The sequence below is a fragment of the Podarcis raffonei genome, chromosome 10, assembly GCF_027172205.1.
Source record: "Podarcis raffonei isolate rPodRaf1 chromosome 10, rPodRaf1.pri, whole genome shotgun sequence".
Taxonomy (NCBI): Eukaryota; Metazoa; Chordata; class Lepidosauria; order Squamata; family Lacertidae; genus Podarcis; species Podarcis raffonei.
In genome coordinates, this window is record NC_070611.1 from 76,204,796 (window position 1) to 76,217,211 (window position 12,416).

A 12,416-nucleotide genomic window follows, 5' to 3' on the forward strand; every position below is an offset into this window, starting at 1 on the left:
GATTTGAACCGCCGACCTGATCGGCAAGCCCAAGAAGCTCAGTGGTTTAACCCACAGCGCCACCCTTGTCGCTTAAGACTACCTTACACTGTGTTTAAAACCAAAATTGCATTTGGATAGAAACTGTTTCTCAGGCGGCTAGTCCTAGTTTTTATGACCCTGTACCTTCTTCCAGAAGGCAGAAGCTGAAAGAGATCATTTCCGGGGTGCACACTATCCTACTTCCCTAACCTGCTTCCCCCTCTCCACCTAGGAATCGCACGAAGCCTTGGACATCCACAGCTATGGGGACATGCTGGTGTCCAAACTGGGCACCGTGGGCGAGTGGCACTCCTTCGCCAGCCTGGTGACGGGGCAGCCGCCTTTTGAAGTCTGCCGCTGCTTGCTGGCCTCCCTGCAGCTGGTGAGTACGACGTGCCAAAGGCCAGAGGGTGGGGGCCCTTTTGTGGGTGGGGGTTACGGGGTCCACCTGGGCGTGCCACCCACCCCTTTCCCCTTCTCCTATCGTAGCCAGGTTGTCTTCCAGCCTTGGGGGGAAGGGCTGCAGCTTGGTGGGTAGAGGTCAAAGGTCCCAGGACCATTGGAGGTATTTAATAATAATAATATAGTGGTACCTCGGGTTACATATGCTTCAGGTTACAGACGCTTCGGGTTACAGACTCACCAACCCAGAAATAGTACCTCAGGTTAAGAACTTTGCTTCAGGATGAGATCGCGTGACGGCGCGGTGGCAGCAGGAGGCCCCATTAGCTAAAGTGCTACCTCAGGTTGAGAACAGTTTCAGGTTAAGTACAGACCTCTGGAACGAATTAAGTACTTAACCCGAGGTACCACTGTAATAAATTTTTATTTATACCCCGCCCTTCCCGGTTCAGAAAACCGGGCTCAGGGCGGCTAACAATAAATTTAAAACACTTAATTGTGATACAAAAACAGCATAAAATGCAGCATAAAATGTGAATAACAATAAAATAAAAAATCAGTTTAGGTGGAAACTCCATCCAATAAACATTAGATTATCACCAGGGCTAGCTGGCTAAATTAGTCCCACTTGGGCTAGCCAGGAGGCCAGGGGAGAATTAGCTGTGGGGTCTCAGAGCGGGTGATCTTTATAAAAGGGGAGGGGGAGGGAAGGAAAGGGAATAAAAGATCAGGCTAAGTTCAAATTGAAAGCCAGGCGGAATAGCTCTGTCTTACAGGCCCTGCGGAAGGAGGTTAAATCCTGCAGGGCCCTGGTCTCATGGGACAGAGCATTCCACCAGGTCGGAGCCATCACTGAGAAGGCCCTGGCCCTGGGGGAGGATAGTCTGACTTCCTTAGGGCCTGGGACCTCTAAACTATGGTTGTTCATGGACCTTAAGGTCCTCTGTGGGGCAGACCAGGAGAGGCGGTCCCATAAATACGAGGGCCCTAAGCCATAAAGGGCTTTAAGCAGAGGTTGGATGGCCACCTGCCAGGGATATCTTCGCTGGGATTCCTGCAATGCCGGGGGTTGGGCTGGATGACCCTTAGGGGCCCCTTCCAACTCTGTGATTCATTCCCCGGTGACATCTCCAGGTAGGGCAGGGAGCGAGACATCTGGGATCCCCAAGAGTGTTGCTGCCAGCCCGTGTGGCCAATACTGAGCTAGGCGGACCCCAGGGACTCGCATGGTGTAAGGCAGCTTCCCTGGTTCCACATTGTAGCCTGTGGGTTAGCTCAGCTGGTAGAGCACGGGACTCTTAAATCTCAGCGTCGCGGGTTTGAGCCCCACGCTGGGCAAATGAATTCCCGCATTGCAGGGGATTGGACTGGATGATGGTGATGATTTATTTATTACTTATCTCCCACCCATCTGGCCGGGTGTCCCCAGCCACTCTTGGCGGCTCCCAACAGAACATTAAAAACAGAATAAAACTTCAGGCATTAAAAACTTCCCTAAGCAGAACTGCTTTCAGATGTCTTCTAAAAGTCAGATAGTTGTTTATTTCCTTGACATCTGATGGGAGGGATTTCCACAGGAATTGTGGATCATCTCTCTGTAGTGATGTAGGGATATAGGAAAAGGTGAACAGGTTCTTACTTTTTTATTGTTAACTGCCTTGGGAATAACAACAACAACAACAACAACAACAATAATAATATATTATTTATACCCCACCTATCTGGCTGGGTTTCCACAGCCACACTGGGTGGCTTCCAACAGGAGGTTAAAAATACATGAAAACATCAGTCATTAAAAACTTCCCCAAACAGGGCTGCCTTCAGATGTCTTCTAAAAGTCAGATACAGTGGTACCTCGGGTTAAGTACTTAATTCATTCTGGAGGTCCGTTCTTAATCTGAAACTGTTCTTAACCTGAAGCACCACTTTAGCTAATGGGGCCTCCTGCTGCCACCGCGCTGCCACCGCACGATTTCTGTTCTCATCCTGAAGCAAAGTTCTTAACCTGAAGCACTATTTCTGGGTTAGCTGAGTCTGTAACCTGAAGCGTATGTAACCTTAGGTACCACTGTAGTGGTTAATTTCCTTGACGTCCGATGGGAGGCTGCTCCACAGGGCGGGTGCCACCACCGAGAAGGCCCTCTGCCTGGTTCCCTGTAACTTGGCTTCTCGCAGGGAGGGAACCGCCAGAAGGCCCTCGGACCTCAGTGTCCAGGCAGAATGATGGGGGTGGAGACGCTCCTTCAGGTCTACAGGGCCGAGGCCGTTTAGGCCTTTCAAGGTCAGCACCAACACTTTTGAATTGTGCTCAGAAACGTCCTGGGACCTTCGGGGCTCCCTTCCCACTCTACAATTCTCTGATTCCACGTCTTCCTCTAGGCCAACGACTACACAGTGGAAATCTCCCAGAAGCCTGGCCTGGAGGAGGGTATGGACACCATGGCTCTGCGCCTGCTGACCCAAAACAAGGCACACGACCGTTTCCGCACCTACACGGCTCCCTCGCTCGGCCAGCACTGACGCCTCTCCTCCTGCGCACATGCATGTTTGTGTGTATATATGTGTATATATCTCTGTACAGCTTCTGCACCCTCCTTTCCCCACTCCGCTTAGACCCTCTTCTCTTTGCCACAATAAACTCGTGCGCTGGAGTCATTCCTGGGTTTCCTTTCTGAGCGCCGGGCACCGACCGCAAGGACAAAACTTGGGATCTGTCCCTTCCGGGATTTTGTTTCCGTTGGGAACATGGGGTGGAAGCCGAGGGGTCTTGCTCTGTCTGGTCCCTGCGGCCTTTAGGCCTAACCTTCCTCTGCTGGCGGCAAAGAGGCTGTTTGGAACCTGGAGTCCGGCTGGAACAGGAGCTGCACTCATTGAGTTTGTGTGACGCTGGTTTTGTTCCCTGCAGCGCAGTTTGAGGAAGCACAGCTCTGCAGTGGTTAAGCTTTACTGCACATGAGATTAAAGGCTTCTGTGCAGCCGAAGTGTTTGTCCGCACAGGAGGTTGTCTGCTGTATAGTATCTTCTGGCCACGGAAGCAGCAGCAGCATTTGGTCACTAGGAAAGCTACCGCCCTTCGAGGGTTCATGCTCCAGGATTGCCTCTGCATTCCCAGAAGCCACAACCAGCCAGACACATAGGTGCTGCTCTTGGAAATGCAAAGAGCAGGCAACACTCCCAGAGTTACAACCATTTCAGCCGTAAACTCGAGGCTACAGAATTACACATGCTTCCCACAAGACACCAGGTGTACCAGGAATCTATTATTATACAGTGGTACCTTGGGGTGCGAGCAGGATCTGTTCCAGAGCCCCGTTCGCATCCTGAACAGAACGTAAGACACGTGTGCGCGGGTCGTGTTTTGCCACTTCCGCGCATGCGCATGACATCATTTTGAGCGTCTGTGCATGCGCGAGCGGTGAAACCCGGAAGTAACATGCTTCGTTACTTCCAGGTCGCCACGGAGCACAACCCGAAAATACTTATCCTGAAGTGTATTTATCTCGAGGTATGACTACTGGCAGGGAAGCCTACAGAAATAATTAAAAAGGAAATACAAAAAGAACCCCAAAGCTACTAAATCGCAAGGCTGACTAGCGGTAAGGGGCGCCCCCCAACCTGGCTGTGAGTCCAGGAAGGCCTTTCCTTACCTGGCCTGACTCCAGCTGCAAAAGCAGAGGTTGCTGAACAGACTATTGGGCTGGAGAGCTGCTGTTGGTTTTTTGTATCTTCGTTTACGAACTTAATTCGTTCCGGAGGTCCGTTCTTAAGCTGAAACCGTTCTTATCTTGAGGCGTGCTTTCACTAATGGGGTTTCCCGCTGCCTACGCGCCTCAGGTGTGCAACTTCCATTCACATCCCGGGGCAAAGTTCACAACCAGAAGCACCTGCTTCCAGGTTAGCGGAGTTCGTAACCTGAAGCGTTCGTACCACTGTACAGTGGATGCTCCAGTTGCGAACATTATCTGTGCGGGGTGCACGTTCGCAACCCAGTGTTCGCAACCCGCAGCAGCGCGTCTGCGCACATGTGCGTTGTTAATTGGGCGCTTATGCACATGCACAAAGCACGATTTAGCGCTTCTGTGCATGTGCAACCGCCAAATCCCAGAAGTAACCTGTTCCGGTACTTCTGGTTTCAGCGGTCCGTAACCTGAAAAAACGCAACCTGAAGCGTCTGTAACCCAAGGTATTACTGTTATATTTTGCTTACTGTTTGACTACTCTTGTTGTAGTTATGTGGGGGGGGGGGGGGAGTTCCATGTTGTAAGCTGCCATGAGCGCAGTTTGAGCTGTGGAAAGCTGGCATACAAATAAAAGGAGGTCTGCATGTACCCAGCAAACCACTGCGGAGAGGCTTCCACAATGCGTGCCACCAGAGAAGGCAGTCGAAATGATGCCCAGAGAGTAGGCTCTCTGTGACATTCTGGCCGTGGCTGGACAGCAACTCATCATCTCTGGCCGCTAGGCTGGGGCTGGTGGGAAATCAAGTCAAAGTCCAGAAACACTGGGAAGACATTCAAGTGTTAGAAACTCAGATATATCAGCTAGGCGCCAAATGGCTCCTTACCCCAGGGCTACCGTCGCCAAAACAGAACGCCTCGTTGCCATTTGGGGGCCAGGCGGCTTGAAAAACAGAACATTTTGGTCCCTGAAATTCATTCTAAATGTGTGGAGGTAACATATATATCCACTAGAATTCTGCAGAATACGTTGCTAGGGTGTGAAAACAGTCAAGATCCATGGATCCCCAGAAATACATCTCCAGGTGGTCAAGACATCAGGTGGCATCCTGGTGCCCGGGCATCTTCACTTGGCCGCAAGTGGCAGGTAAAGGGACCCCTGACCTTTAGGTCCAGTCGTGGCCGACTCAGGGGTTGCGGCGCTCATCTCGCTTTATTGGCCGAGGGAGCCGGCATACAGCTTCCGGGTCATGTGGCCAGCATGACTAAGCCGCTTCTGGCGAACCAGAGCAGCGCACAGAAACGCCGTTTACCTTCCTGCCGGAGTGGTACCTATTTATCTACTTGCACTTTGAGGTGCTTTCCAACTGCTAGGTTGGCAGGAACTGGGACAGAGCAACAGGAGCTTACCCCGTTGCGGGGATTCGAACCGCCGACCTTCTGATCGGCAAGTCCTAGGCTCAGTGGTTTAACCCACAGCGCCACCCACCAGGTGCAAAATGCGCCCAGGTGAATTTCAAACGCTGGCGCTGATCAAAGGGCTGCAGCAGTGCCAAGAGCAAAGATGTTTGGGACTTCTCAGTTTGGCAGGGGGGAGAGAAAAGGGGAGGATATAAAATGCATGTATGGAGAAGGGACAGAGATGTTTCTCTTTCTCAGACTGCAGCTCAGATGGGGGGGGGGGTGAGATTCAGGCCAGACAACAGCATATTTAAACCAGATTTCACTGTTGCAAAATGTGATGGTCCCCAACTCGGATGATCTTAAAAGATATTTTAAAACTTAATGGAAGGCAAGATTGGTCAAAATTAGCAGCTGCTGTGGCTGTCTGTCAGACTGCAGGAGAGGGGAGGAACCAGCATCCCTGGGAGGGAACAGCAGGTCCTCACCCCTCGAATGAACCCCAGATTAACCAAACTGCTGCAAGCAGAGACGCCCATTTTATAGTGGGGAGCATCTGCGCTTAACCTGGGAGCTTTGTGCTTCAGAGGGAAAGAATCGGAGCAGCAGGGGTGCCCATCCACAAACAGTAGCTCTTTGGAAAGCAATCTTGAAAGCTTTTGCTGCAGCTCTTGGAAACCACAGCGGACAGACAAAGAAGTATGTTTGCGTTTGTTAAAAAGCACCCCAAAATATTTTGTAGGAAGCAAAGCAAACCTCTCTTCTCCCCCAGGTAACCCAGTAAATGAACACACGGAATATCAGTGAGTAGCAATGTAATTTCTCCCTTGACATAGCCTCTGGAACTCACCACCACAAGGTGCCAAGACAGAAGCTTGTAACTTGAAACAGCAACCCCCCCCCCAAAAGAGCAGCGTTGAGAGAGCCGCCTGCCAGGCCTCCCTCTCAGCCAAAGAGGCTCTGGTAGGTGTCCATGTGTCCCTGCACACTCTTGGCGATCTGCGCCTCCGTCTTGTTCCGGTTGTAATAGTCCAGGAAGAGCCCGTCTGGGCTGAGCAGGTAGATGATCACGGTGTGGTCCACAATGTAGTCGCCATCCTCGTCTCTGGGGCCGGCGCTGGCGTAGACCCGGAAGGCCCGTCCCACTTCCCGCACCTGCTCTGGGGTGCCCGTCAACCCCAGGAGGCGTGGGTGGAAATCTCGGACGTACTTGGCCATCGCCGGCACGTCGTCCCTCTCGGGGTCGACCGTGATGAAGACGGGCTGGACTCTGGGCAGGTGAGATTTGCCGTCCAGCAGTTCCACCACGCGGCTCATCTTCTCCAGCTCCTCGGGGCAGATGTCCGGGCAGTGGGTGAAGCCAAAGTAGAGCAGGACCCAGCTGCCCCGCAGGTCGGCCTTGGAGCGGGGCCGCCCCGTGTGGTCCAGCAGCCGGAAATCCCCCTGCCCGAGGGCCAGCTTCCGCAGCTCCTCAATGCGCCTCAGTTTCTCCTGCCGGAGTTTCTCTTTCCGCAGGTACAGCCAGCCGGCCAGGATACCGCCGCCAAAGAGGACTGTGATGAGTAGTCGAGTCTTGAACGGGAGGCGGGGGCCGGACGAGGGGCTCTGCGGGGTCCCCTGGGAGAAAGACCTCCAGCCGGCCGTGTGCCGCTGTGTCCTGCTGGGGTGCGAAGCCCCTCTCACTCCCAGACAAGCGCCCTGGGCTGCGGAGTCAGAAGCGCCCTTTTCCAAGGGATTCAGCAGAGATGCCTGCCAACCTGTGCCACCAACCAAAGATGGAAGCCGGCTGTGCCAGGCTGCCTGGAAGCGGCACCTGGCTTGTTTGCAGAGAAACGGGCATCTTCTTCTCCCCCAAAGGTGGGAGGTCTGGCCTGGCACCACATGCCAGAGGCTCGGGCTGACAAAGGACCGAAGCATCCGGACAAATCTGGAAGGAGAAAACCTTATGTGCTTAATTAATAATAATAATAATAATAATTTTTTATTTATACCCTGCCCTCCCCAGCCAAGACCAGGCTCAGGGCAGCTAACAACTAATAATAATAAAAAGTTGATTAAAATACAATTTAAAAGATTAAGATACAACATTAAAACATTAGGGTGCAATCTCTTCATAGGAGGAGAAAGGAAAAAGAAAGAGAGGGAGGGAATCAAACTAATTCTAAGCCAAAGGCCAGGCGGAACAACTCTGTCTTACAGGCCCTGCGGAAAGATATCAGATCCCGCAGGGCCCTGGTCTCAAGAGACAGAGCGTTCCACCAGGCCGGGGCCAGTGCTGAGAAGGCCCTGGCTCTGGTTGAGGCTAATCTAACTTCCTTAGGGCCCGGGACCTCTAGGGTGTTGCTATTTATGGACCTTGAGGCTCTCCGTGGGGCATACCAGGAGAGGCGGTCCCATAGATACGAGGGTCCTAGGCCGTGAAGGGCTTGAAAGGTCAAAAGCAGCACCTTAAATCTGACCCTGTACTCCACTGGGAGCCAGTGCAGTTGGTAAAGCACTGAATGAATGTGATCCCGCGGCAAGGACCCCGTAAGGAGCCTCGCCACGGCATTCTGCACCCGCTGGAGTTTCTGGGACAGCTTCAAGGGCAGCCCCGCATAGAGCGAGTTACAATAATCAAGCCTGGAGGTGACTGTCGCATGGATCACTGTGGCCAGATCAGGGCGGGATAGCCATCCATCAGTAGATAGAGCTGAGTGTCATCAGCATACTGGTGACAGCCCAGCCCAAAGCTCCGGAAAATCTGGGCAAGGGGACACATAAAGATGTTAAAAAGCATCGGGGAGAAGGTTGCGCCCTGCGGCACTCCACACACCAAGGAGTGGTGCGACGATATCTCCCTCCTGAGGGCCACCCTCTGTCCCCGACCAGAGATAAAAGAGCACAGCCATTTAGGGGCTATGCCCTGTATCCCCAGGTCAGCGAGGCGGTGGTCCAAAAGATCATGATCAACCATGTCAAAGGCTGCTGACAAATCTAAGAGAATCAGCAGTCCCAACCCGCCTTGATCCACTTCAATTTATGCCCTTGCATCTGTGTGGCACACAGGGACGCGGGGTGCGCTGTGGGTAAAACCTCAGCGCCTAGGACTTGCCGATCGTCAGGTCGGCGGTTCGAATCCCCGCGGCGGGGTGCGCTACCGTTGCTCGGTCCCAGCGCCTGCCAACCTAGCAGTTTGAAAGCACCCCCGGGTGCAAGTAGATAAATAGGGACCGCTTTCTAGCGGAAAGGTAAACGGCGTTTCCGTGTGCTGCGCTGGCTCGCCAGATGCAGCTTGTCACGCTGGCCACGTGACCCGGAAGTGTCTGCGGACAGCGCTGGCCCCCGGCCTCTTAAGTGAGATGGGCGCGCAACCCTAGAGTCGGACACGACTGGCCCGTACGGGCAGGGGTACCTTTACCTTTACCTTTATCTGTGTGGCACACAGAGGTTTCCCCCTGCCCACGTTTTCTCCTCAACCAGCCTATGTTTCAGGTTGCACAGAGCCACAGCAACTGGTCCCCGGTCCCCCAGCAAACCCCCAGGAGCTCACACCGGCGCAGTGTGCAAGCTTTTGTGAAACACCAGGTTCTTCCTCAAGCTAGGTAGTTCCAAAAAAGGCAAGGAAGAATTGGAGAGCGTCTGAGCAGTGGAGCGATGTTAGACTGGAAATGCTAACAGGAGCTTTTATGGAATCTCCCCTTACCAGGGAAGGTCCCCAGGGGAGCCGCTGCCTCTCAGCCAACCTACCTCCTCGCAAAATGGTGGGCCATAAATACAATTAATAGCAATAATTAACAAGAAGCCTTCTGTTAAGGGAAGTAGGGGTACAAGGATCCTACCTTTGGATCCCAGTACGTTTCCGAGCACAATTCAAAGTGTTGGTGCTGACCTTGAAAGCCCTAAACGGCCTCGGTCCTGTATACCTGAAGGAGCGTCTCCTCCCCATCGTTCTGCCCGGACACTGAGGTCCAGCTCTGAGGGCCTTCTGGCGGTTCCCTCCCTGCGAGAAGCAAAGCTACCGGGAACCAAGCAGAGGGCCTTCTCGGTAGTGGCACCCGCCCTGTGGAATGCCCTCCCACCAGATGTCAAAGAGAACAACAACTATATGACATTTAGAAGACATCTGGAGGCAGCCCTCCTTAGGGAAGCTTTGAATGTTTGATGCATTACTGCATTTTAATATTTTGTTGGAAGCCGCCCAGAGTGACTGGGGAAACCCAGCCAGATGGGCTGGGTATAGATAATAAATTATGGTGATGATGATGATCCAGAGCACCTATTTTGAACCCCAAAGGCCCCAGATTTAATCTCCAAGTGGGAGACTCCCTACCTGGGGAGCAGCTGCCAGTCAGTGCCCAGAGTAGCTGGGGAAACCCAGCCAGATGGGTGGGGTATAAATTATTATTATTATTATTATTATTATTATTATTATTATTATGCCTGTCTCCAGGCACTGTGGTCGTCTGCAAGGGATTCTCGCCTCTGACCCCTGCAGCCGTTTCCGGGGTGCTTATGGGCAGGGTATAAATAATAAATTATTTATATGATTATATGATGATGATGATGATGATGATTACCATTCATCTGGGAATATGGAATGTGAAACCACTGAGAAGGAGCACTCTAGCGCTCTTCTCCCTTCTGCTGTGGATTCAGAAAGTCTAATTTCTTGGCCTCCTATCTCCACTTTTGCAGCTCAGGGCAGTCACTCCGGGCGGCTTCAAGACCACCAAGGCACAGTCCCCAAACCCACCCTTTCCTTTCCACAGAGGCCGTTCTCTGTCCACTGCAGTTGGAGGCAGCACTGCTGCTGGATCCCTGTTGCTGGAAACTGCAGGAGGAGAGAATCACTCGTGTTCAGATCCTGCTGGAGCAGGTGGGCCATTAGCCTGATCCAGCGAGAAGGAGGATTTAAATTTGTATAATTCTGCTTTCCTAAGGCCCCCTTCTGGGGCGACCCTCCCCCTCCCCCTCTTCAAACAGGGTCCTAACTCAAAAAACCCTGGCAAGCCTCAAAGGTCTTTCGGGAACTGGGAGGGGGAGCAGATCCTGCTGGAGGAAGGAACGGGGTGCAATGTGAAAATGCCCCCCCCCAATTTAACCCCTTCCCTGGGACGCTTTGAGGAGAAAGAGGCAAAGATCATGCGATCCCTGCGAGGATGTTGGCAGGCAAAGGTCTGCGAGGAAGAGAAGCGGAAGTTGTTGCTCTCTTTCACCTTTCCGGCTGGGTTTCTCCACCTGTCAACCTTCTGGCAGGCAGAAATTCAGCAGGTGGGGATTGACCCTCGCCATGGATCGCTTTGAAGTCATTTCTGCACCAGGGAAAGAAAATTTAGCCCAGTTCCACCCCCCCACCACCTGTCCAGTAGCAACTTAGAGACCAACTAAGTTAGATACTGGTATGAGCTTCTGTGTGCATGCACACTTCTCCAGATGGGTATGACTGGGAGGAATTTATTTTATTTCTTAATTTATTTTATTTTGTTTCGATTACGGCAGACCAACACGGCTACCTACCTGTAACCAGAACCCTGCTCTCCTTTTCCTCAGATCCACTCCCTCCTTTTCCCAACTCAAACCTGGGGGGGGGTTCCCCTCTGATCTCCTCCCCCCCCCTGAACCAAGCAGGGCTCGGACCCCCTGCAGGCTCCCAATTCCCCCCCACGCAATGCATCCCCTCCCCCACACAATGCACCCCCCTCCCTAATGCACCCCTCCCCTCCCCCAATGCATCCCCTCCCCTCCCCCAATGCATCCCCTCCCCCAATGCATCCCGCTCCCCCATGCACCCCCTCTCCCCACGCAATGCGTCCCCCTCCCCCACACAATGCATCCCCCTCCCCAATGCACCCCCTCCCCTCTCCCAATGCAGCCCTCCCCCAATGCATCCCCTCCCCCAATGCACCTCTCCCCTCCCCCAATGCATCCCCTCCCCCAATGCACCTCTCCCCTCCCCCAATGCACCCCTCCCCTCCCCCAATGCACCCCTCCCCTCCCCCAATGCACCCCCTCCCCTCCCCCGCATCTGCTCCCTCCAGCCACGTGCTTCCTCCTTACTTCCGGGTTCTCCTGCCGGCGGACACCTTGGGCTCGACCTCGCCGATTCTGCGCATGCGTGCTTGGGTGTCCCGCCGGCTCCACCTCCTCGGCCCTCCCCTTCTCCCTGCCTTGCCTGTTCCCCGGAGCGGCCAGCGGAGGGAGCTCCAGCGCCGCACGAGGCGGGGGGGAATGGGCTGGCTTTTTCTTTCCCCCCAGAATTAGTTTTTATTATTGTTATTATTGCAGATTGGCTGTTGTTAAGGAGTTGTTGCACGCTTCCAAAGTATTATTTACTTATTGCACTTGCACCGTTTCTCCCCCTTCCTTGCATAATTTCACCTTGAGAGAGAAAAGGCGGTGCGGTGCAAATGCAATAAGTAAATAATACTGTGGAAGCGTGCAGCAACTCCTTAACAACAGCCAATCTGCAACAACAACAACTAATTATGGGAGGCTGGGCTGATCGCGAAAGAATGGATGCTTTTGAATTCTGGTGCTGGAGGAGACTCTTGAGAGTCCCATGGACTGCAAGAAGATCAAACCTCTCCATTCTGAAGGAAATCAGCCCTGAGTGCTCACTGGAAGGACAGATCCTGAAGCTGAGACTCCAATACTTTGGCCACCTCATGAGAAGAGAAGACTCCCTGGAAAAGACCCTGATGTTGGGAAAGATGGAGGGCACAAGGAGAAGGGGACGACAGAGGACGAGATGGCTGGACAGTGTTCTCAAAGCTACCAGCCTGAGTTTGACCAAACTGCGGGAGGCAGTGGAAGACAGGAGGGCCTGGCGTGCTCTTGTCCAGGGGGTCACGAAGAGGCGGACACAAACTAAACAACAACAACCCCCTTCCTTGTCTAGTTTTGCACAAGCCCTGGTCGATTCAACCCTTGGGC

The 12,416-nt window shown here is 53.2% G+C and overlaps 2 protein-coding genes across 5 annotated transcripts in view; one reads left to right on the forward strand and one right to left on the reverse strand.

Moving 5' to 3' along the window:
• Positions 1 to 3,078, forward strand: part of NCAPH2 (non-SMC condensin II complex subunit H2) — a 32,630-nt gene extending 29,552 nt beyond the window's left edge. For all 3 annotated transcript variants that reach the window (XM_053404844.1, XM_053404846.1, XM_053404845.1), the window contains exons 20-21: positions 254 to 403; positions 2,803 to 3,078. In XM_053404844.1, the coding sequence (XP_053260819.1) occupies positions 254 to 403; positions 2,803 to 2,943 (291 nt within the window). In that variant the 3' untranslated portion in view covers positions 2,944 to 3,078. The remainder of the gene's footprint in view (positions 1 to 253; positions 404 to 2,802) is intronic.
• A 3,223-nt stretch (positions 3,079 to 6,301) lies between these two features.
• On the reverse strand, positions 6,302 to 11,655 carry LOC128421748 (protein SCO2 homolog, mitochondrial). 2 transcript variants are annotated; one of them, XM_053404932.1, is made up of 2 exons: positions 11,541 to 11,655; positions 6,302 to 7,443 (listed from the first exon to the last, which is right to left on the reverse strand). In XM_053404932.1, the coding sequence occupies exons 1-2, from the start codon at positions 11,594 to 11,596 to the stop codon at positions 6,447 to 6,449; spliced, it is 1,053 nt and encodes a 350-aa protein (XP_053260907.1). In that variant the 5' UTR covers positions 11,597 to 11,655; the 3' UTR covers positions 6,302 to 6,446. The 2 variants fall into 2 exon arrangements, with proteins under 2 accessions (XP_053260907.1, XP_053260906.1); XM_053404931.1 differs by lacking the exon at positions 11,541 to 11,655 and having other exon boundaries at positions 6,302 to 7,489.
• Positions 11,656 to 12,416: the final 761 nt, after the last annotated feature.